General features: G+C 44.6%; 2 protein-coding genes across 2 annotated transcripts in view; one reads left to right on the top strand and one right to left on the bottom strand.

Moving 5' to 3' along the window:
* The window catches only part of Yaf2 (YY1 associated factor 2), a 66,143-nt gene extending 64,433 nt beyond the window's left edge, over positions 1-1,710 (bottom strand). The window contains 2 exon segments of the mRNA XM_040753936.1: positions 1,102-1,227; positions 1,552-1,710. Of these exon segments, the coding sequence (XP_040609870.1) occupies positions 1,102-1,227; positions 1,552-1,577 (152 nt within the window). The 5' untranslated portion in view covers positions 1,578-1,710.
* A 243-nt stretch (positions 1,711-1,953) lies between these two features.
* On the top strand, positions 1,954-21,306 carry LOC101829499 (B box and SPRY domain-containing protein). Its single transcript, XM_040754238.1, is given in 5 exon segments — positions 1,954-2,073; positions 20,031-20,235; positions 20,238-21,013; positions 21,015-21,251; positions 21,253-21,306. Coding segments are annotated over 5 exon segments (1,392 nt in total).
* Positions 21,307-24,372: the final 3,066 nt, after the last annotated feature.

Here is a 24,372-nt window from a genome sequence, read left to right as displayed (position 1 = left end):
AAATAGTTTCTCCTTTTAGAATCTTTCCTTTAACTTACAGGGTGTATTTTAAAACTTGCTTTTTAATCAACATCGCAAAGGGCTGGAAATATTGTATCTAATGTAAATGAGAAAGTCACAGCAAAAACATATTGAGATTTACAAGACAGGTATATCAAAAGCAACTAGTATTGTATAGACAATAAAACTCTGGCATGTCTCCACACTTAATTTTAATAAAGTTCTATGAACTTCATTCAACACATTTTTAGAAATAACTTGAACTGACTACTTAGGATATGTCAACATTACATAGGCCCTCTTTTTCAAGCAACAAGAAACTTCTCACTGTTCTTACTGTAGTATAGCAATGTGTATTTTAATAGGCTTCGGAGTATCAAATATCTTATCTAAATATCGCTACAAATCACAAAACTCTAAGAAATGAATTCAAAAGCTAGATTTAATTCAGTTCAGTGTTTTGTTTTAAGGGCGATTATAACACTCTGTCTACCATACAACGAATTTTGGGCTTAAAACAGGCAAAGATCATGTAATCTCATTTGTCTCAAGATACTCAGATACCCGGGGGTAAAAATGTGTCCCTGGGTGCGCCTCCCAATTACTTAATTGTAAAATACTACGGAAACGGAACAAAACCACGACGCAAAACCTCGAGCGACCCTCCCGGACATACAGCCATGACTAAAAAAGTAAGTTTAACCTATTCCGATCCTACAACGAGATACTTTTTTCGCCACCGAGGGTCGAATGACATCGCGGCCTTTCCCCCTCCCTCCCATCCCCCTCCTGCACACTAACACAACAATGCGGCCAACGTCCCCGTGCAGGGCTGCGGAGGGGGCACCGCACCGGCCAAGCACGAGCATCGCAGCAGCAGCAGCCGTCAGCGAGCGGTGACCCCCCTTTGAATCACTCATCCTCCGCAGCGGCCGTTGCGGGGCTCCGCTGCCTCCACAGCCTCCGCCAACGTCGGCGGAGCTGGGTCGCGCCCCACCGCGGCCGCCGCCTGGCTGGCCGGCCCGCGGTCCCGCGGGGGGGTGGTGGTGGGGGAAGGTGGAAGTCGCCTCCGGGCGCGGGCGCGGGGTGCGCGGGACTCACCGGGTGGAGGTGCCCTTCCGCACATCGCACATCATGCACTTGAAGGCCTCGGCGCTGTTCCGGAAGGTGCAGACGCTGCAGTCCCAGTAGCCCTCATCCGAGGCGGGCTTCGGCTGCCGCTTCGGCCTGCAGGACACAACCGGACACGACGCCGCAGCGCGGGGTCAGCGGCAGGCCGCGCCCGGCGGCGCCCTCCACACACGCACACACACCCGCCCCGGCCCCATGCCGTGCCGTGCCCCGCCCCGCTCGGCCCGCGACCCCCGCCCCGTCCCCCGTCTCCTCCCCTCCTGTCCCCTCCCCCGCCCGGCGCCGCGCGGGGGAAGGGAGGGGAGCGCGGCCGCTGACCCCGGCTGCCATCGCGGCCCATTGTGGGCATCCGCGCGCGCCGCCGCGCTCCCCCCTTCCTCCTCCTCCTCCTCCAGCCCCGGAGCCGCGGCCGCCCCGTACCTGGTCGGGCTCTTCTTGTCGCCCATGCTCGCCTCGCAGCCGCGGCCGCTGTGTCAGCCGCCGTAGGTTAGAGGGGGCCGGCGGAAGCGCGGAAGCGAGGGGGGCGGGGAAGGCCGCGCGCCGCGAGCTGCAGCCGCCGCCGCCGCCGCCGCCGTCGCCACCGCCGCCGCCGCCGCCGGATCCCACGCAGCCTCCAGCTGTCGGGGAAACTCCTGCCCGCGCGCGCGCGCGCGCGCGCACGTGACCCGCGCCGGCCAACCAGCGGCCGCGCCGGAGACTTCAAACGCGGGCAGCGCGGCCCGGCACCCGTGGCGAGTTCGCGCCGCCGCCTCCCTCTCCGAGCCTGTCCGTCTGCCCGGAGGACCCGGGCCCCGCCGCTGCACGGAATCCCGGAGGGGCGCGATGGCAAGCGTCCTGCAAACGTTCGGGAACGCGGCCCCTCTACCCCCAGCCCCCTCCCCTACGCGGCGGGGACTGTCATCCATCATTTGGGGCAGCGAGACGGAACCTCACCGAGGAAAGGTTCGGTGCCCTGCTCATGGCTTACGTAATTCAAACGTGACGAAGCCGCGGGGTCTGATCCCGTTTTAATTCCAGAGGCGTCCTCTTGGCCTCACGAGGCTCTGCAGTGGCTTGTTATAAAACGTATGCTTCTTGTGACAAACCAGCTTGCTGATACCCTGAACACCACCTACACACACACACACACACACACACACACACACACACACACACACACACACACAGGTCTCTTTATTTCAGCCTGCTGGAGACACGCATCTCGTGCTATATCCTAACACTGGTCCTTGAAGTTACGGGCCCGCCTCGCCAACCACTACCAGTTAGCATGCCATCGCTCTCAGCAAGAGAAGACCCCAGCACGGTAGTCCGTGAATCGCTATCAGGAAAGCCCTGCCTTTCTGCCTTACTTCGGTGTCCTGATGCCTTAGCGTCAGTCAGGCTTTAAGTGAAGAGGACCCGAGTTCAGGCACTGCGTATCTAACAGTTGATCTAAAGCGAAGACAGCTGTGTTGTACTGTAAGGATGTTTAGGAAATCTCTACCCCGCTGGGACAGAGCGGAATAAAGCAAATTTTCATCTTAATACTCAGAGTGGGATGACAAACTAAAAACTTATGAGTTAATTATTTATGGAATCCTTAATATTTTGAACTATATTGTCTGACGGTAATTGAAAACAGGAAATCAAAACCCCAGTTAAGGAGAGACTCCTGTATTGATGTATTACTTACTAAGCAGTAAGAGCTAATAAGCTAATAACCGAAATGGGAAACGCCATCTTTTTATCATTGGGAATTAAAGATGAATTGGGGTAATTAAGAGGGAAATAGGCCACAAGCCTCTGAGAGAAGGAACTCAAAGGCTGGGTTATAGCTCAGTGGTGGAACACTTGCTTAGCATGCACAAGGCTCTGAATTACTAAAGATTTTAAAAAACTATAAGGTTGATTTATGTGGGATTTTGCTTGGTCGGTTAGCGTTACTGTATTTTTGCAAAATGGAGATACTAATTTACATGACGATAAAAATTACATATTAGCAATTGCATTAATTTTCCAAGATAAAGTAAGTGTTAAAAGCTGGGTGGTTTATGGAATAGAAATGTTTTTACCCATGATCCCGGAGGCTCCAAGTAAAAGATAGGGTTGTCCGCAGGGCTGGTTCTTCCGATGTCTATGCTCCTTGCTTACAGATAGCCATCTGTTTTTGTCCTGCCTTCATATTGTCATCTTTGTGTGTGCTTGTACTTTCTCTCTCTCTCTCTCTCTCTCTCTCTCTCTCTCTCTCTCTCTCTCTCTCTCTCTCTCTCTCTCTCTCTCTCTCTCTCTCTCTCTCTCTCTCTCTCTCTCTCTCTCTCTCTCTCTCTCTCTCTCTCTCTCTCTCTCTCTCTCTCTCTCTCTCTCTCTCTCTCTCTCTCTCTCTCTCTCTCTCTCTCTCTCTCTCTCTCTCTCTCTCTCTCTCTCTCTCTCTCTCTCTCTCTCTCTCTCTCTCTCTCTCTCTCTCTCTCTCTCTCTCTCTCTCTCTCTCTCTCTCTCTCTCTCTCTCTCTCTCTCTCTCTCTCTCTCTCTCTCTCTCTCTCTCTCTCTCTCTCTCTCTCTCTCTCTCTCTCTCTCTCTCTCTCTCTCTCTCTCTCTCTCTCTCTCTCTCTCTCTCTCTCTCTCTCTCTCTCTCTCTCTCTCTCTCTCTCTCTCTCTCTCTCTCTCTCTCTCTCTCTCTCTCTCTCTCTCTCTCTCTCTCTCTCTCTCTCTCTCTCTCTCTCTCTCTCTCTCTCTCTCTCTCTCTCTCTCTCTCTCTCTCTCTCTCTCTCTCTCTCTCTCTCTCTCTCTCTCTCTCTCTCTCTCTCTCTCTCTCTCTCTCTCTCTCTCTCTCTCTCTCTCTCTCTCTCTCTCTCTCTCTCTCTCTCTCTCTCTCTCTCTCTCTCTCTCTCTCTCTCTCTCTCTCTCTCTCTCTCTCTCTCTCTCTCTCTCTCTCTCTCTCTCTCTCTCTCTCTCTCTCTCTCTCTCTCTCTCTCTCTCTCTCTCTCTCTCTCTCTCTCTCTCTCTCTCTCTCTCTCTCTCTCTCTCTCTCTCTCTCTCTCTCTCTCTCTCTCTCTCTCTCTCTCTCTCTCTCTCTCTCTCTCTCTCTCTCTCTCTCTCTCTCTCTCTCTCTCTCTCTCTCTCTCTCTCTCTCTCTCTCTCTCTCTCTCTCTCTCTCTCTCTCTCTCTCTCTCCTCTCCCCCCACCCCCTCTCCGAGACAGGGTTTCTCTGTGGCTTTGGAGGCTGTCCTGGAACTAGCTCTGGTAGAGCAAGCTGGTCTCGAACTCACAGAGATCTGCCTGCCTCTGCTTCCCCAGTGCTGGGATTAACTGTGCCCCTGTCCCACTCACGTCATTGGATTAAATCCTGCATCAGTGGTTGTCAACCTGTGGGTCGCAATCCCTCCCCATGTCTGTGGATGTGTGCATGTTTCTGTGTGTGTGCGTGCATATGGAGGGCCCAGGTCAGTATCAGGTGTCTTCTTCAATCACTCTCCACCTTCTTCTTTGAGATAAGGTCTCCCATTGACCCTGGAGCTCTCAGATTTAACTTGACTGACTGGGCAGTGAACCCCAGAGATTCTTTTTGTCCCTATGCCTCTGGTGTTGGGTTAACAGGCTTACACCACTGCATCCTGGGAGACTGAACACGGGTCTTCATACTTTCATAGGTAGAACTTTCCCAGTTGAGCCATCCCCCTACCCCCTACCCCCTTTTCTCTTGATTCCTATATTCTGGCAATGGGAAGGACCCCACCATTCTGGTTTAAAACATACACTGCATCTTGCAAGAAGACACCATCACACCCAGGCATGGTGATTCACATGAATAACCCATCACTCAGGAGGCTGCAGCAGAAGGACTACTGTGAGTTAAAGGCCAGCCTGGGCTATAGAGTGAGACCTTATCTCAATAAACAAACCAACGGAAATCATCATACTCCCTTGAGATGCTTTCTGAAGCAACCAGGTCTTCATGAGCATTGTATTATTCTGTTAGGGCAATTGCTTCCTACAGATGAAATACATTGGATTAGTGAATTCCATGGGCATGAACAACTTTCCTCTTTCCATGAGATCAGTTTATTAATCTAAAAATGATAATAATGAGTCCATGGCAAGTGCTACCAACACAAGTGTTCTATAACATAGTGAAGACGAATGCATTTCTAGAAAATGTGCCTATTTCACTAAAAAATATCTTTTATCCATGCCAGAAGGAAATGGTCAATATGATCAAACTCAGTTGAGGCAGCTTCCTTGTACATCCAAGGAAACATGCCGCACCCAGTGCTGGTTTGTGCTGTTGACTAGTTAGAGACTCAGCAGTAGTAATGTATGTTGTAAAGCTACAAGGTTAGCCTTGGTGAGAGGATCATGCTACCAAGCTCATGCAAAGGCTCTGTTTCAGACAATGTGACTGTTTCGCATATGAGTTCACTTAGAAAGCACTAGGGTGGCTGGAGAAAGTGAATGCCGTTCACTTCATTCTCATATTGCAAGCTTTCCCTTCATATGATGCTCTGTGTGAAGTAGCTTTATAGCCCGCCTACTCTGCTGCCGGTTCTAAAGGATCCATCCAATACCTGGTTCTCAACTTTTTGCATCAGTGTTCCAATCTCCTCTGAGTTCCTGATCATGTAGGTTAAAGGCTAGAACACGACCTATGAATCAGCACACATCCACACTCTGGCCATGCTTTACTCCAGACAACGGGGCAAACTTTCTCCTTAGCAGAGTTTCTCTCCACTGCCACCCTCAGGGCCACCTGTCATTAGGGAGTGGTTGGTGCCATCATATTATACAGAACCATTTGTAAAACCAGGCCTAGGATTTTCCTTTCCTCACTCCATCTGTTGTATGAAATTCCTTATAAAGTTATGGATGTGGACTGAGAGAATTTCTGCAGTGCATTTCTTCTTATTCAAAGGAATGGATATGTCCTCTAGTTGAAGGGGATGGTTGTTGCTATATATATGTATATATATATATATATATTTAAAATTTAGGCTTGGCGCATTTCAGAAAAAGGAAACTCAATGTGTCATTTGGTGTTATGTCATAGTTAGCGATTCCATCTCTATACAGAGGCATAGGTTTGCTTCAGAGTCATAGAGGGCCACACTGTGATTTTCTTATCTTTTTTTTTTTGATACAGAGGATATTTGCTTAGTATGCTATAGAGTGGACTATATACATGCCTATCTAAATATTATATCTCTGTTCTCACTTGTTTTAATATTAGTAAATACTTGTTTGAACTATGTTCTTTTCACACAGGGCTGCTGCCACATGTCTGTAATCTCAGCACTCAGGGGGTAGAGGTAGAAGGACCTTGAGTCAAACAATACCCTGGATGTTTAGACCATGTCTAAAAAAGTAAAATGGTATTTTATCTTCTGGTCATGTTCAAAATTTTTCTTTTAGCATCTATCATTTTCAGTTTATACTAAATGTCTCTTGCTTTCCGGTTATATTCTGATCTATTTTCATATTGTTTTCTACAGATAGTGCCTTTTCAATTTGATCTCTTCCAACTTTTCATCACTTTTGTTGGTTTCCATTTAACACAATTCTTCTGGATTTCTTATTTTTTCTCTCATCCCTATTTTGTTTATTTTACTTGTTATTTTTTTAGACAGGGTCTTGTGTAAATAGGCTATTCTCACAGTGTAGCTGAGGTTGACTTTGAACTCGCCTCTGCCTCCCCAGCACTGAGGTTACAAACATGTGCTGGTTGAGTTTGGCTTTTCTTTTTAGCGTGTGTGTGTGTGTGTGTGTGTGTGTGTGTGTGTGTGTGTGTGTGTGTGTGTAAATTGGATATAATCCTCAATCTCCACATCTTTTTTGGAGACAGGGTCTTTTAGTAAAGCAGGAGCTCACCCATTCAGCTAGGTGAGATGACCATGAAGCTCCAGTTCTTGTATTATTTAAGTGGTTTCAATATCTGCTGTTAAGATTTTATTTGAGAGGTTAGGACTTTCGTTGTTGTTGAAAAGTGTAGGACTTTTGGTTTTTTCTGTTGACAATGTCACTCTGTGTAGCCCAGATGAACTTCAAATTTATGATCATCTTGCCTTAATCTCCCCCATGCTGGGGTTAACAGGTATATTCCACTATGCCCTCCATGCTACTAAGTCTTAGTTGTATTTATTAGTTATATTATTGTTATTTTTATTAAAATGGTGACATTTCCCTTGACTCAGCAACTGTTAGATCTTTACATGAGCAGTCTTTTCTCCCCCTTGCTGTAGGAATTGAACCCAGGACGTTAAGCACATCCATGTACTCTGCCACTGCGCCATATCCCCAAGCCTTCACGAACTAGTTTTGGTACGCTTATTTATTGTGAAATACAAGAAACTAAAATTACGATCTTAACTATTTCTAGGTGTCCAGTTCAGCAGCATGAAGTATATCCGCACTGTTAGGGTACGCAAACACCGCCACCATTTCCACATTCCTGCAATGTCCAAAGGTGAACTGTTAAACTACGACTAACCCTCCTCATCACAGCCTCTGGCGAGCACCATTTCACTCCTGTCTTTAGGAATCTGACTACCGTGTGCATACAGCCACAGACTGGCCTTCGTGCCTGACTTGTTTTACTTCCGTCTTTGTGGTTAAAAATGTATGAGAATTTCTCCCCCTTTCCTGTTGAGTCATATCCCACTGTATTAAAACAGATATTTTCACTTTCCTCACAGCTAGGAAAAGACACTACAAAAACATCAGTAGGGAGGGATGGCTTGTCTTCTCACAGTTTGAGGGTACCGTCCATCATGACAGGAAAGACATACCACCAGGCATGTGTGGGACATGGACATTCTGTACCCACAGTGGGGAAGCAGAGGGTCTGACCCAGCTTGAGGAACGACACTGCCCACATTCGGGGTAGGTCTTCCTTGCTGGGTTAACCCTTCCTGAAACACCACAGATGTCTATACTACTTTTTTCACCCACTCATCTCAGTGGTTGCTTTCCCATTTAGGGTGTTTTGAAAGGTGATGTTGTAAACATTCATATTTTTAAAAAATTATTTTTTGAGACAGGGTTTCTCTTCAGCTTTGGAGCCTGCCCTGGAGCCCACTCTGTAGACCAGGCTGGTCTCAAACTCCCAGAGATCGGACTGCCTCTGCCTCCCAAGTGCTGGGATTAAAGGCGTGCGCCACCACTGCCTGGTTTTGTATTCCTCCAATATCTCACCCTTGTAGTCATTCTACTACTCATATTATTCACCTTTTGTGGTCATCCCCCACCCCTGTCCCAACAGGCTGCTGAGCAACACCAAAGCAAAACACTTAACCGTACCTAGCAAGTGCCTAGCCTCAGACTCAGCAGGGCTTCTAGGACAGTTTTTGTAAAGTAATTATGTATCTTCCCTGGTCTTTTCCCTCTTTCACTCACTTTAGTAGCTATTGTAACTCATTGCTCCCCATTCCAATCTTGAGAGGCCAAATGAATTCACATCTCATACAAAATGCAGAAGCATCTCTGTGACCAAGTTCTCTCCTTTTCAACCCCACCAAGGAATTATTTATTAACATCTCTACCTCCTTTCCTAGTTTCTGTTGCTTCAGATGGAAATTCCCTTTCTGCTGGCTGAATCGATTCTGTTCCCTTGGGATCTGGGTCAGTGTGTGGGAGTTGCCAGGTTTTGATTCAGTAGTTCAGAGGAGGAACCTGAAGTAAGTCCATCTGTCCATTAATCCATCCTTCCTTCCTTCCCTCCCTCCCCTTCTTCCAACAAGGTCTTACTGTGACACCCAGGATTGCCTCAAACTTGTAATCCCACCTTTTCCCATGCAGGGATCCCAGGCGCTGAGGTGATACGTAAGCTCTGTCCAGCTGGACCCCTCAGGCTGTGACGTTGCAGCCACAGAGCAGCTTGCAGGAGAAGAGTGCTGTGTCCCTCTTGTCTCCCTTTGCTCTTCCAAAGATCGTTTCTGTTTGCTTTGTTTTTAGATTTCCCTTGCTTTCTTCAGCAAATAAAACACTTAAATTCCTATGACCTATAAACAGCAAAAGTAATTGCCAACAATCTTGTCTGAAGTCATCAATCTGTTTTACACCTTGTCTTCTGCGTTGATTTTCCATTGCTGCATTGCAAATTACAATAGAGCTTAGCACCTAAAGATCACTGTCCTGACCATGGACCAAGAAGCTGAGCAGGCATGAGCTGAGTATTCAGTCTTGGTGCATTACAAGACCACAACCCATTATTGGGGCAGACATATCTCAGAAGGTATCTGAAAACACTCATCACTTTTAGTAGCAGATTCAGTTCCTTGGAGGCTGTTAGGACTGCGGGCCTCCGAGCTGTTGTCTAGAAGTCTTCAACAGCCATTTGCCATGTGGATCTCTTTCTAGAACTGTTGGGGAAGTCCTGTTATTTGCCTGTGCATTTGTCAATAAAGTACTGTCTGGCCAATAGAAAACCTAGATAGGAGGGACTAGGAGTCGAGGAGGATTCTGGGTAGGAGAAACACAGGAGAGTCAACATGTAACGCCATTGGGGGTAGGAAGCCTGGAACTATTCTCCGGTAAGAGACTTACTTAGATTAACAATTATGGGGTAATTACTTAAGGCAGAGCTAGCCAGTAAGAAACAAGCAAGGCCAACAGCTTCATAATTAATATAGCCTCCTGTGTGTTTATTTGGGACTCATGCGGATCTAGAACCAGGCTGGCGCGGCAGAGCCCAGGTGACTGGCGGGGGATAAACCAAAGTGGCTAGCAAAGAAAAAGCTTCTCTTAACAGAATGGTTGTCAGAAGCGGGATTGAATTTCCACGCAAAACAACAAAAGCTTTAAAGGAATTTTAGAAACAGAAGAACGGAGAGAAGCATAGATTTCGGTAGCAGCATTTTCTCAGGTGTGCTCTGTTTTGCTAGCGACAAGCCGAGATTCACGTGGCTCGGTTACCGGAGTCTTCCTGACTCAGCATAAAAAGAAAAAGAAAAAAAAACCAGCAAGGGTGTTTTAAGAGACTCTGCTAACGATTGAAAGGTGTGTACGTACAGCTGGAAGTGGCAGCTTTTGCTGGAGGTCAGCATGGACTGAGGAGGTAAGCTGCAGTCACGCTTACGCCCGCCATCTTGAAACGGCAGTTTAAAACAGCCGCGGTTTTACAGATAAGACACGTGGCCAGAAAAACATAAAGATTTACAGTAAAGTCAGACTTGGATGAACAAAACTTTTAAAGGTTTACAGTGTGTTTAAAAATATACGTGAGATTGAGAGAGAAAATGAAACGGCAAAGTGGTAAATAAATACAAAAGCTGGCGTTGTGGTGGCGCACGCCGGTAGGAATTGCTCCAGAGGCAGAGGCAGGCGGATTTCCAAAGAGACACCCTGTCTCAGAGAAAAAGAAATAAAAGTGAAAGAAATAAAGTAATAATAAATAAATAAGCCACGTAAAGATGGAAAATACACAGAGAGTCTGGATACTGTACGCTATTGTGTTTTTCAATTTTTTCATTGCTAAGGAAGGAACAGCTACTGAAGTACACTTGATTATAAATGCTGCTGAATTAATTCAACTTCTATCTTTTGAAAATGCCTTGACTTCAAAATTTAAGTATAAGGATATGTTACTTGGAAAAGGAGTTTTAATTTATGTTTCCACAGAACATAAAAAGCTGAGGATTTCTTCCAGACTTCTGTGGTTTGACGAACCAAGACCCCCGGAAGCAGTGGACCAGGTGTTCCAACAATCGAAACAGCTAAGATGATGCAGTTTTACAGACCCCGAAAATATGGACTTATACAGGTTTCTGAGTTTTGTCATGATCCCCATGGTGTGAACAGCGCCCCCTTCCAGCAGGAAGCAGTTTGGAATGAGCGACGTCCCAATTCCCATCTTGTTTATAAATCTTTGTTTTCATTTAAATGGGATTGTTTATAATTGGCTAGTGATCACAGCCAATCTTTTTTAATGGTAAAAAGGGGAATTATGGTATGGGTATTGTTTTTCATTTATTGAGACAAAATCAAGGTCAATTTTGTGATGTGTATATTTCTCCTCTTGATTAAGTATTGTGCTTATACTGATCTTTTACAACGTAATGCATAATTGAATACAGACTATATAGATAGTTACTTATAATAGAATTTCTAGTTACATAAGTTAGGTTTCTAGATATACAGAAATATATTTGAGATGGACAGTCTTCAAACCTCTCAAAGACCTTCAGAACATGGCATTTAAAATGGTTTAGGGTTTGTCTTGACAATGAGAAATGTCTGCTCCTGGCAGCACCAATTACGTCTGAGAGGAAGATGGGCATCGAAGAAACTCGTTATAAAGTTTGCTTTCAACATGGCAAGATTAGCCATTTGGGCAAGAAACTGCTCTTGCCTAGATTGTTTGACTGTTGTTGTATCATCTGGACATGCAGGACCCACAGGAAAGTGACTACTGAACTCAGTCTTACAGGGTTCCTGCTTGATGAAGAGTCTACGAGACTTTCTGCAGGACAAAGACAAATGACTGACAGACTGCCAATGCAGATGGACAGTTTGAAATTTCCTGCTTTGCTGAGAAGTGTTCCAGACACATTGTGGCCTATGGGCTGAAGATGGATGCCCCAACGTTACAGAGGAACTTTGGGTGACTGTCCAGGCAGTAAGATGTCTCTGTCAATCCTAGTGTTTATATATTATCCTTCTGTGGTCTTTGATGGAGTTAAAGACAGATAGTTATAATTATAGTTTTCCTTAGTTATGATAAAAGATAAGCTACATATAGGACTTTGGACTCACAAGGATGGGATGGATGATATTTTCTTTAAATCTTGCTAAAATATTGTAACTATGTTCTTACTTGATAACTGTTCTGTCATATACAATTTGACTATGTTAAAATTAAGACCTTTCTTTTGTTTAAACAGAAAAGAGGAGATGTTGGGGAAGTCCTGTTATTTGCCTGTGCATTTGTTAATAAAGTACTGTCTGGCCAATAGAAAACCTAGATAGGAGGGACTAGGAGTCGAGGAGGATTCTGGGTAGGAGAAACACAGGAGAGTCAACATGTAACGCCATTGGGGGTAGGAAGCCTGGAACTATTCTCCGGTAAGAGACATACTTAGATTAACAATTATGGGGTAATTACTTAAGGCAGAGCTAGCCAGTAAGAAACAAGCAAGGCCAACAGCTTCATAATTAATATAGCCTCCTGTGTGTTTATTTGGGACTCATGCGGATCTAGAACCAGGCTGGCGCGGCAGAGCCCAGGTGACTGGCGGGGGATAAACCAAAGTGGCTAGCAAAGAAAAAGCTTCTCTTAACAGAATGGTTGTCAGAAGCGGGATTGAATTTCCACGCAAAACAACAAAAGCTTTAAAGGAATTTTAGAAACAGAAGAACGGAGAGAAGCATAGATTTCGGTAGCAGCATTTTCTCAGGTGTGCTCTGTTTTGCTAGCGACAAGCCGAGATTCACGTGGCTCGGTTACCGGAGTCTTCCTGACTCAGCATAAAAAGAAAAAGAAAAAAAACCAGCAAGGGTGTTTTAAGAGACTCTGCTAACGATTGAAAGGTGTGTACGTACAGCTGGAAGTGGCAGCTTTTGCTGGAGGTCAGCATGGACTGAGGAGGTAAGCTGCAGTCACGCTTACGCCCGCCATCTTGAAACGGCAGTTTAAAACAGCCGCGGTTTTACAGATAAGACACGTGGCCAGAAAAACATAAAGATTTACAGTAAAGTCAGACTTGGATGAACAAAACTTTTAAAGGTTTACAGTGTGTTTAAAAATATACGTGAGATTGAGAGAGAAAATGAAACGGCAAAGTGGTAAATAAATACAAAAGCTGGCGTTGTGGTGGCGCACGCCGGTAGGAATTGCTCCAGAGGCAGAGGCAGGCGGATTTCCAAAGAGACACCCTGTCTCAGAGAAAAAGAAATAAAAGTGAAAGAAATAAAGTAATAATAAATAAATAAGCCACGTAAAGATGGAAAATACACAGAGAGTCTGGATACTGTACGCTATTGTGTTTTTCAATTTTTTCATTGCTAAGGAAGGAACAGCTACTGAAGTACACGTGATTATAAATGCTGCTGAATTAATCCAACTTCTATCTTTTGAAAATGCCTTGACTTCAAAATTTAAGTATAAGGATATGTTACTTGGAAAAGGAGTTTTAATTTATGTTTCCACAGAACATAAAAAGCTGAGGATTTCTTCCAGACTTCTGTGGTTTGACGAACCAAGACCCCCGGAAGCAGTGGACCAGGTGTTCCAACAATCGAAACAGCGAAGATGATGCAGTCTTACAGACCCCGAAAATATGGACTTATACAGGTTTCTGAGTTTTGTCATGATCCCCATGGTGTGAACAGCGCCCCCTTCCAGCAGGAAGCAGTTTGGAATGAGCGACGTCCCAATTCCCATCTTGTTTATAAATCTTTGTTTTCATTTAAATGGGATTGTTTATAATTGGCTAGTGATCACAGCCAATCTTTTTTAATGGTAAAAAGGGGAATTATGGTATGGGTATTGTTTTTCATTTATTGAGACAAAATCAAGGTCAATTTTGTGATGTGTATATTTCTCCTCTTGATTAAGTATTGTGCTTATACTGATCTTTTACAACGTAATGCATAATTGAATACAGACTATATAGATAGTTACTTATAATAGAATTTCTAGTTACATAAGTTAGGTTTCTAGATATACAGAAATATATTTGAGATGGACAGTCTTCAAACCTCTCAAAGACCTTCAGAACATGGCATTTAAAATGGTTTAGGGTTTGTCTTGACAATGAGAAATGTCTGCTCCTGGCAGCACCAATTACGTCTGAGAGGAAGATGGGCATCGAAGAAACTCGTTATAAAGTTTGCTTTCAACATGGCAAGATTAGCCATTTGGGCAAGAAACTGCTCTTGCCTAGATTGTTTGACTGTTGTTGTATCATCTGGACATGCAGGACCCACAGGAAAGTGACTACTGAACTCAGTCTTACAGGGTTCCTGCTTGATGAAGAGTCTACGAGACTTTCTGCAGGACAAAGACAAATGACTGACAGACTGCCAATGCAGATGGACAGTTTGAAATTTCCTGCTTTGCTGAGAAGTGTTCCAGACACATTGTGGCCTATGGGCTGAAGATGGATGCCCCAACGTTACAGAGGAACTTTGGGTGACTGTCCAGGCAGTAAGATGTCTCTGTCAATCCTAGTGTTTATATATTATCCTTCTGTGGTCTTTGATGGAGTTAAAGACAGATAGTTATAATTATAGTTTTCCTTAGTTATGATAAAAGATAAGCTACATATAGGACTTTGGACTCACAAGGATGGGATGGATGATATTTTCTTTAAATCTTGCTAAAATATTGTAACTATGTTCTTACTTGATAACTGTTCTGTCATATACAATTTGACTATGTTAAAATTAAGACCTTTCTTTTGTTTAAACAGAAAAGAGGAGATGTTGGGGAAGTCCTGTTATTTGCCTGTGCATTTGTTAATAAAGTACTGTCTGGCCAATAGAAAACCTAGATAGGAGGGACTAGGAGTCGAGGAGGATTCTGGGTAGGAGAAACACAGGAGAGTCAACATGTAACGCCATTGGGGGTAGGAAGCCTGGAACTATTCTCCGGTAAGAGACATACTTAGATTAACAATTATGGGGTAATTACTTAAGGCAGAGCTAGCCAGTAAGAGACAAGCAAGGCCAACAGCTTCATAATTAATATAGCCTCCTGTGTGTTTATTTGGGACTGATGCGGATCTAGAACCAGGCTGGCGCGGCAGAGCCCAGGCGACTGGCGGGGGATAAACCAAAGCGGCTAGCAAAGAAAAAGCTTCTCTTAACAGAATGGTTGTCAGAAGCGGGATTGAATTTCCACGCAAAACAACAAAAGCTTTAAAGGAATTTTAGAAACAGAAGAACGGAGAGAAGCATAGATTTCGGTAGCAGCATTTTCTCAGGTGTGCTCTGTTTTGCTAGCGACAAGCCGAGATTCACGTGGCTCGGTTACCGGAGTCTTCCTGACTCAGCATAAAAGAAAAAGAAAAAAAACCAGCAAGGGTGTTTTAAGAGACTCTGCTAACGATTGAAAGGTGTGTACGTACAGCTGGAAGTGGCAGCTTTTGCTGGAGGTCAGCATGGACTGAGGAGGTAAGCTGCAGTCACGCTTACGCCCGCCATCTTGAAACGGCAGTTTAAAACAGCCGCGGTTTTACAGATAAGACACGTGGCCAGAAAAACATAAAGATTTACAGTAAAGTCAGACTTGGATGAACAAAACTTTTAAAGGTTTACAGTGTGTTTAAAAATATACGTGAGATTGAGAGAGAAAATGAAACGGCAAAGTGGTAAATAAATACAAAAGCTGGCGTTGTGGTGGCGCACGCCGGTAGGAATTGCTCCAGAGGCAGAGGCAGGCGGATTTCCAAAGAGACACCCTGTCTCAGAGAAAAAGAAATAAAAGTGAAAGAAATAAAGTAATAATAAATAAATAAGCCACGTAAAGATGGAAAATACACAGAGAGTCTGGATACTGTACGCTATTGTGTTTTTCAATTTTTTCATTGCTAAGGAAGGAACAGCTACTGAAGTACACGTGATTATAAATGCTGCTGAATTAATCCAACTTCTATCTTTTGAAAATGCCTTGACTTCAAAATTTAAGTATAAGGATATGTTACTTGGAAAAGGAGTTTTAATTTATGTTTCCACAGAACATAAAAAGCTGAGGATTTCTTCCAGACTTCTGTGGTTTGACGAACCAAGACCCCCGGAAGCAGTGGACCAGGTGTTCCAACAATCGAAACAGCGAAGATGATGCAGTCTTACAGACCCCGAAAATATGGACTTATACAGGTTTCTGAGTTTTGTCATGATCCCCATGGTGTGAACAGCGCCCCTTCCAGCAGGAAGCAGTTTGGAATGAGCGACGTCCCAATTCCCATCTTGTTTATAAATCTTTGTTTTCATTTAAATGGGATTGTTTATAATTGGCTAGTGATCACAGCCAATCTTTTTTAATGGTAAAAAGGGGAATTATGGTATGGGTATTGTTTTTCATTTATTGAGACAAAATCAAGGTCAATTTTGTGATGTGTATATTTCTCCTCTTGATTAAGTATTGTGCTTATACTGATCTTTTACAACGTAATGCATAATTGAATACAGACTATATAGATAGTTACTTATAATAGAATTTCTAGTTACATAAGTTAGGTTTCTAGATATACAGAAATATATTTGAGATGGACAGTCTTCAAACCTCTCAAAGACCTTCAGAACATGGCATTTAAAATGGTTTAGGGTTTGTCTTGACAATGAGAAATGTCTGCTCCTGGCAGCACCAATTACGTCTGAGAGGAAGATGGGCATCGAAGAAACTCGTTATAAAGTTTGCTTTCAACATGGCAAGATTAGCCATTTGGGCAAGAAACTGCTCTTGCCTAGATTGTTTGACTGTTGTTGTATCATCTGGACATGCAGGACCCACAGGAAAGTGACTACTGAACTCAGTCTTACAGGGTTCCTGCTTGATGAAGAGTCTACGAGACTTTCTGCAGGACAAAGACAAATGACTGACAGACTGCCAATGCAGATGGACAGTTTGAAATTTCCTGCTTTGCTGAGAAGTGTTCCAGACACATTGTGGCCTATGGGCTGAAGATGGATGCCCCAACGTTACAGAGGAACTTTGGGTGACTGTCCAGGCAGTAAGATGTCTCTGTCAATCCTAGTGTTTATATATTATCCTTCTGTGGTCTTTGATGGAGTTAAAGACAGATAGTTATAATTATAGTTTTCCTTAGTTATGATAAAAGATAAGCTACATATAGGACTTTGGACTCACAAGGATGGGATGGATGATATTTTCTTTAAATCTTGCTAAAATATTGTAACTATGTTCTTACTTGATAACTGTTCTGTCATATACAATTTGACTATGTTAAAATTAAGACCTTTCTTTTGTTTAAACAGAAAAGAGGAGATGTTGGGGAAGTCCTGTTATTTGCCTGTGCATTTGTTAATAAAGTACTGTCTGGCCAATAGAAAACCTAGATAGGAGGGACTAGGAGTCGAGGAGGATTCTGGGTAGGAGAAACACAGGAGAGTCAACATGTAACGCCATTGGGGGTAGGAAGCCTGGAACTATTCTCCGGTAAGAGACTTACTTAGATTAACAATTATGGGGTAATTACTTAAGGCAGAGCTAGCCAGTAAGAAACAAGCAAGGCCAACAGCTTCATAATTAATATAGCCTCCTGTGTGTTTATTTGGGACTCATGCGGATCTAGAACCAGGCTGGCGCGGCAGAGCCCAGGTGACTGGCGGGGGATAAACCAAAGTGGCTAGCAAAGAAAAAGCTTCTCTTAACATAGAACAACTGAAGATGTGGCAGCTGGCTTCCACCAGAATGAACCAACCAAGCAAGAAATGGCACACAGGATGGGATCAAGACCTTTTTTTAAAGATTTTATTTTTTTTATTTGTGGTGGGTGTGTGTGTGTGTGTGTGCTGATACCACAGTGAGCATGTGGAGGCAAAAGCTAGTTGTGGGTGTTGTTGGTCCTACGCCTTTCACCTTGTTTGAGACAGGGTCTCTTTCGTGTTTGCTGCTGCTTACACCAAGCTAGCTGATCCAAGAGCGTTTGGGGATTCTCCCTTTTCCACCCTTATCTCTTCATAGGAGCCACTGGGGTTGTACACTACTACATCCATCTTTACAGGGCTCCGGGCATTCAAACTCAAGTCTTTCTTTTTATGAGATTTATTTATTTGATGTACATTGGGGGTTTGCCTACATGTGTGCCTGTATGAGGGTGTCAGATTCCCTGGTATTTAAGTTACAGACAGTTGTGAATGGGCGTGTCGGTGCTGGGAATTGAACCTAGGTCCTTTGAAAGAACAGCCAGTGTCCTTAACTGCCAAGCCATGTCTACAACCCCTCCAACTCAAGTCTTAACGCCCATGTACAGACTGAACCATCTCCCCAACCCCCTTGTGCTAATATCACACTTCTTACCAGCTACTTCCCTTTCTTCTCATAGTATTGTTTCCATGCTGTCATGCACAAGGAAAACAGGAACTGATTGAAAATCTGAAAGGTAAATGTCTTCTGGGTAAAGTTTATTGTTTTCAATATCACTAATATTGTACCTTTTCATTTGTCACAGATTCCCTACACATCCATGTGCACACGCACACACAAACTTCCTATTTCTAGGTTATATTGAATATGAATATCTTTTAGATTAATGGAGTATATAATTAACCAGGAATAAGACATAATATCTGTATGAGCTTTCTATATAGATCGTATGTGGTGGAACTAGTCTATTTGCAAGTCAATACTCTAGGACTTAAGTCTGCATAAATTACAAATGTCTTTCTTATGCATTCAATTTTCTATGTCATTGCATTCTCAAAAATTTTGTAGAATTGTATATAATCACGAAGTAGCTATATCAAAAATACCAATGGTTTTTACTGCCAATGTTATGACTTTAGTGGCTATAGCATGTGAAATTGTATCTCTTGGCATAGTCGTAACTTATCTTTTATTCCCACTCATATTCAGTTTGTTGTAGTTGGAATGTAATCCCCCCCCATCTCATAGGAAGTGGCACTATAGGAGATGTGGCTTTGTTGGAGTGCGTGTGTCATTGTAGTGGTGGGCTTTGAGGTTTCCTATGCTCAGGATACTGCCCAGTGTCTCAGTTGACTTCCTGTTGCCTGCAAGATTTGGGACTCCCAGCTACTTCTCTAGCACCATGTCTGCCTGCGTGCTGTCATGCTCCTCGCCGTAATAATGAACTGAGCCTCTGAAACTGTAAGCTGCCACCTCAATTCAACGTTTTCCTTTAGAAGAGCTGCTGTGGTCATGGCGTCTCTTCACAGCAATAGAAACCCTAACTAAGAAGTAGTTGTCATTAGATATTCGATCCCTTTTCCTAACAAAGCAATAACTAAACCCACTGGCAGCCCTTTCTGCCAGTGAGGTCATTAGTCCTGACTAACAAGGCAAATAGTATTTGAAATTCCTTCATGGAGAACACTCTTAGGACTCCTCATTAGCCCTGATATATGTGAAGACAGACACACGAGAAAAGAAAATAAGCAAATATGGGTAATCCATTAGACGTTTCTAGGTAAAATTAGCTGTGAGGTCCTAATGTGGAAGAAATAGTTTCCACTGGGGCTGAGGGTTGTTTATTCACTTATCTGAAGTCAGGGCTGGTAATCCCACTGGTCCCAGGAAAGAGGATAAATGTTTTCCTACATTTAGAAAGAGCCATTGGCAAAGCCTTTGTGAATGGGTCAATTCCTGCTGTTCATAACTTGAGACAAACAGGGCTCTGCTGACTTATTGCTGGCAGGTCCCGTTTCCTGATAATAGAGACAGAGTTACACCCATTCTGGTGCTTTCTGGCTGAGCACTTGTGCAAAGATCTGAGTGCATTTAAAATATGGATGGTGCATATGTTTAAGGAAGAGAATCAAAGTACCTGACCACACAATCTAATATTAGCTTATTATCAAAACTCGGGTTTAGGGCTACAGAGTTGGTTCAGGTTTTAAGAGCACTGACTGCTATTCCAGAAGACCTGTGTTCAATTCCCAGCACCCACTGGGCAGTTCACAACTGTCTGTAACTGCAGTTCTAGGGGACCTAACACCCATGGCAAAATACCAATGCACATAAAATCAAAATTTTGCAAAAATCAGATTTGAAGGCTAGAGATGGAGGTCAATGGTAGAGCATTTTCTTAGTGTAAGCAAGGCCCTTCGTTTTACACACACACACACACACACACACACACACACACACACACACACACACACGGTGCTGCCTATCTTTGAGACCACTGGAAATCAGACTACACAGCACATCTTTAATAGATTCTACAAAGATCTTTGTTTTCCCCTAGTTTCCTTCTTTTAGCTCAAGTTGATGTAATCAGAATTTTCTGTAGGACTCTATCCGTCTCGGTCAGTTTTTCATTGTTATTGGAAAGCACAGCAGGTGCTTATATAATTATCGGGGCCGGGCCGCGAACCTCTGCTGGGGTCCGAGTTGGGCCAGTTGTGCACGGAGAGCCTCTGAGCAGTTCTGCCTCTCCGAGAGACAGCTGGTGTGGGCAGCCTGCGCTGGGCTGGGCTGCTGCTGTTGCAGGCACCGCAGGCAGAGGAGCTGCGAAGCAAGATTGTGGACCAGTGTGAGAGGCTACAGTTACAGAAATCTGCCATCACCAAGTATGTGGTGGAGGTCCTGCAAGGGAAGAGTCAGAAAGCAGTGGGTCTTTTCCAGGATCTGACTCCTCGTTTTATCCCTTGCCAAAGCATGGCTAGTACAACGAGGGAACTGGTTATCCAGAGGCTGAGTCTGGTGAGGAGCCTGTGTGAGAGTGAGAAACAGTGATTACTGGAGCAGGTGCACGGTGAAGAGGAGCGGGCCCACCAGAGCATCCTGACTCAGCAGGCACATTGGACTGAGGCACTGAAGAAGCTGGACACCCTCCGTACCAGCCTGGTTGGCATGCTTACCCATGTGGATGACCTCCAGCTGATTAAGGAGCAGGAGATTTTTGAGAGGGCTGAGGAAGCAGAGGGCATTTTAGATCCCCTGGAGTCGGACAAATTAAGCTTTAACGAGAAGTGTGCTCGGAGCCCACTACTGACTCAGCTCTGGGCAACATCGGTTCTCGGGTCTCTCTCAGGCGTGGAGGAGGTGTATATCAAGGAAAGGACTGTCAGCCCCTTATTGCAATTATCTGAAGATCGATGGACCCTGACCTTCAATGCCAAGAAGTCCAAGGCCTGCTCAGATGACCCAGAGCGCTGTGGCCACTGGCCCAATGCCCTGGCTGCCACCACCTTCCAGGCTGGACTCCATGCCTGGATAGTCAATGTTCAGCACAGTTGTGCTTATAAAGTGAGCGTGGCCTCAGCCCAGCTGCCCCCGAAAGGGTTCTGGTAGTGATTGCCGCCTGGGCCATAATGCCTTCTCCTGAGTCTTCTCCTGCTATGATCAAGAATTCTGTTTCTCACACAATGGGCAGCACGAGCCTCTGGCACTGCTTCAGTGCCCAGCACAACTGGGCATGCTGCTGGACCTCCAAGCAGGAGAGCTGCTCTTCTGTGAGCCTGCCTCGGGGACAGTCCTTCACATCCTCCGTTCATCCTTCCCTCGGCTGGCCGCTGTCCCCAGTCTTTGTCATGGCTGACCAGGTCACCTCCACTGTCCACTGACCACTGGCCACAGTGAGGTCAGACCCACCTCGTCACCCTTGTAGGTCAGGCCATGTTTCCAGCTAGTGTCCTCTTCCCCAGTGATGTGTGTGGTCTCCCACATGGGCAAGCTTTGGAGAGATGGGATCTGCTTCTGACTCAGACATCACCTTTCCATGTCGGTCTTCTGTGGGGAAACCTGCTTTTCTCTTGGCCGTAGTCTCCCAAGGCCACCATGCTTATACCTTTGCAAGGGTCTCATCAGTCTGTGTCTCTGGCATCCAGCATGGTGCCTGGTGCATGGCTAGCATACAGAGAAGTTCAGTGAGGGAGTACACGGCTGGGCAGGCGGGTGACCAGTGATGTGGAGTTTCCTGGAGGAACACGGCTGTTCCTGGAGGTGCCTCTCTGCAGAGAAGTGTGTGGTGAAGTCCATAGCCTTTGACTAGTTCAGTGTTTGTCTGTTTCAGGATGCAAGGAATAGAGAGAATGTTTTTCTAGCACACCAAGGACAACCTGCCAGGCTGCTCTTGGCCAGAAAACCAGCCTGTGAGTGCCATGCCCTTCTCCTACATTCTCCAGGGGCACTCGTATCCTCTCCAGGAAATGTGCTTGCAGCACAGTTGTGGGCCTCTGTCCCGGGCCCTGAGACTGAGCTCTAACGTGGACCTCCGTGTGATAAGGTGATCCTCCATCACTGTGCTGATGAGCATCCCACATCATGACTCTTTCCTTGGGATGCAGACCCGGGTGGAGAGCTTCAAGCCAGAAGAGCTGAGGGGAAAGGAAGACTATCCTTAATAAATGTGAGTGTTAAAGGTTTCCAAAGACTTAAAATTAAAAAATATAGCCGGGCGTTGGTGGCACACGCCTTTAATCCCAGCACTCGGGAGGCAGAGGCAGGCGGATCTCTGTGAGTTCGAAACCATCCTGGACTACCAAGCGAGTTCCAGGACAGCCTCCAAAGCCACAGAGAAACCCTGTCTCGAAAAACCAAAAAAAAAAAATTAAAAAATATAAATAATTATGGTCCTTTAAGTATATAAAATAGGGCTGGAGAGATGGCACAGAGGTTAAGAGCACTGATGCTCCCTCCAGGGGTCCTGAGTTCAATTCCCAGCAACCACATGGTGGCTCACAACCATATGTAATGAGATCTGGTGCCCCTTCTGGACTGCAGGCATACATGCAGAGAGAACACTGTATACTAAATAAATCTTTTTAAAAAGTATATAAAATATAATAAACTGAAAAGATAATATACAATATATAGGGCACTAATATATTTGTTTTTAATTTTTCTTAGATCCTGAGATCAGCCCCCCCAGAAAGCCTTCTACTGTAGATCATTAGTCTCTTAAAACTCCAACAGAAGGTACTTTGTTAAGACTTTGTATACATCTTCCAAAACAGTTCTTCTGAAAATGATACTTTGTCCTGGTGCAGATTAAACCCAAGACCTGTGCTTGTTAAGTTCACACTCTACCAATGAGCTACACCCCAGCTCTGTTCTTTGGTTAAACTATAAGTTAAATAATGTTTCCCCGAGGAAAAAAAAATACAGTACAAAGCTAAAAGAGGTATAAGTCTTCCTCTGTATGCTAATCTGTTATCTGTTTTGTCACTGTCTCAACATGCCTGAGAAAACTAACTAAATAGGGAAAATGGCAGCTTGATGTCCAGTTCCCCCCCCCCCCCCCAAAAAAAGGGAGTTAAGATGTGTTTTAGTTCAGTTTCATCAGAGTTGGTCCATCATGGTGGTGGCAGAGCAGAGCCATCCCAACCAGGAAGCAGAGGGGCTCCTGGGTTTTCCAGCCTTGTCCCCTCCCTGCTTCCATTTATGGAGGCTCTGGCCCTTTTAAATCAGGGGTATGGCACTGTTACTATAGGGTGCCATGCTGGTTCCTTTCCACATGCTTCTAAATGGAGGTAGTTGGCACAGCCTAGATGTGCAGAATGAATTGGGTGAGATGGTCTTGGAGCTGTGGAAATGTACCACCAAAACTGGCATCATTGGCACCAAGGTTTGTAGGCCCACTCAGGAGAACATGATTGAGGATGATAAGATTTCAGAGATGCTTAACAGTCAGTTTAACATATATATATATATGTGTGTGTGTGTGTTTGTGTGTGTGTGTGTGTGTGTGTGTGTGTGTGTGTGTGTGGTGTGGCTGTGGAAGGATGGATGAGTCAAAAGACTTCATTCTTCCGTTGGCCAACATCATGGTCTCAGGACTTGACTGGAAAGAATTGTTACCATGGAAAATATTTCTAATTCTAGTGAGGCACCAAAAGTTAAATTCTCTAAGAACTGGAGTAGACATTCATAAGTTTTTCAGAAGGAAAAAAATAAATATTCATATCTTTTTATTTTATGTTTAGGAGTGTTTTATCTGCCTGTATATCTGTGAGCCACATGCATGGCTAGTGTTCACAGAAGCCAAAAGAGGACAGTTGATCCCCTGAAACTAGAGGTTGTGAGCCACCATGTGGATACTGGGTATCAAACCCAGGTCCTCCAGAAGAGCAGCCAGTACTCTTAACAGTTCAGCCATCTCTCCAGCCCCTCTTTTTATGTTTTTCTTTTCTTTCTTTTTCATTTTTTCTAGACAGGGTTTCTCTATAGCTTTAGAGACTGTCTTGGAACTCACTCTGTAAACCAGACTGGCCTGGAACACAGAGATCCTCCCCCCAGTGCAGGGACTAAAGGCATGCACCACTACCACCCAGCCAGTTTTTTTAAAAAACAAAGTTTTGTGTTTGTGCGCTTTCATGTACAGATTAGTGTGCACACACCACAGCACACGTGTGGAGGGCAGAAGACAACTTGGAGTCAGTTCTCTCCTTCCACCAAGCGCGTCTAGAGGATAGAATTTAGGTCTTCTGGCTTAGTGGCGAGTGCCTTTACCTACACTGAGCCATCTTGAGGGCCTAATATTCCTGACTGATTTTGCACTGTTTCCAACTTAGGCTCTAGACATAATCATCTGTCATTGGAAAGGTGTGGTGGTTTGAATAAGGATGGCCCCCATAGGTAGATATATTTCGATGTTTGGTTCCCAGTTTGTGAATCCGTTTGGGAAAAAT

The sequence above is a fragment of the Mesocricetus auratus genome, unplaced genomic scaffold (genome assembly GCF_017639785.1).
Source record: "Mesocricetus auratus isolate SY011 unplaced genomic scaffold, BCM_Maur_2.0 Super-Scaffold_100010, whole genome shotgun sequence".
In the NCBI taxonomy this organism is placed as follows: domain Eukaryota; kingdom Metazoa; phylum Chordata; class Mammalia; order Rodentia; family Cricetidae; genus Mesocricetus; species Mesocricetus auratus.
The sequence above is the reverse complement of the archived record's forward strand: the minus strand, read 5'-3'. Positions and strand labels throughout refer to the sequence as shown.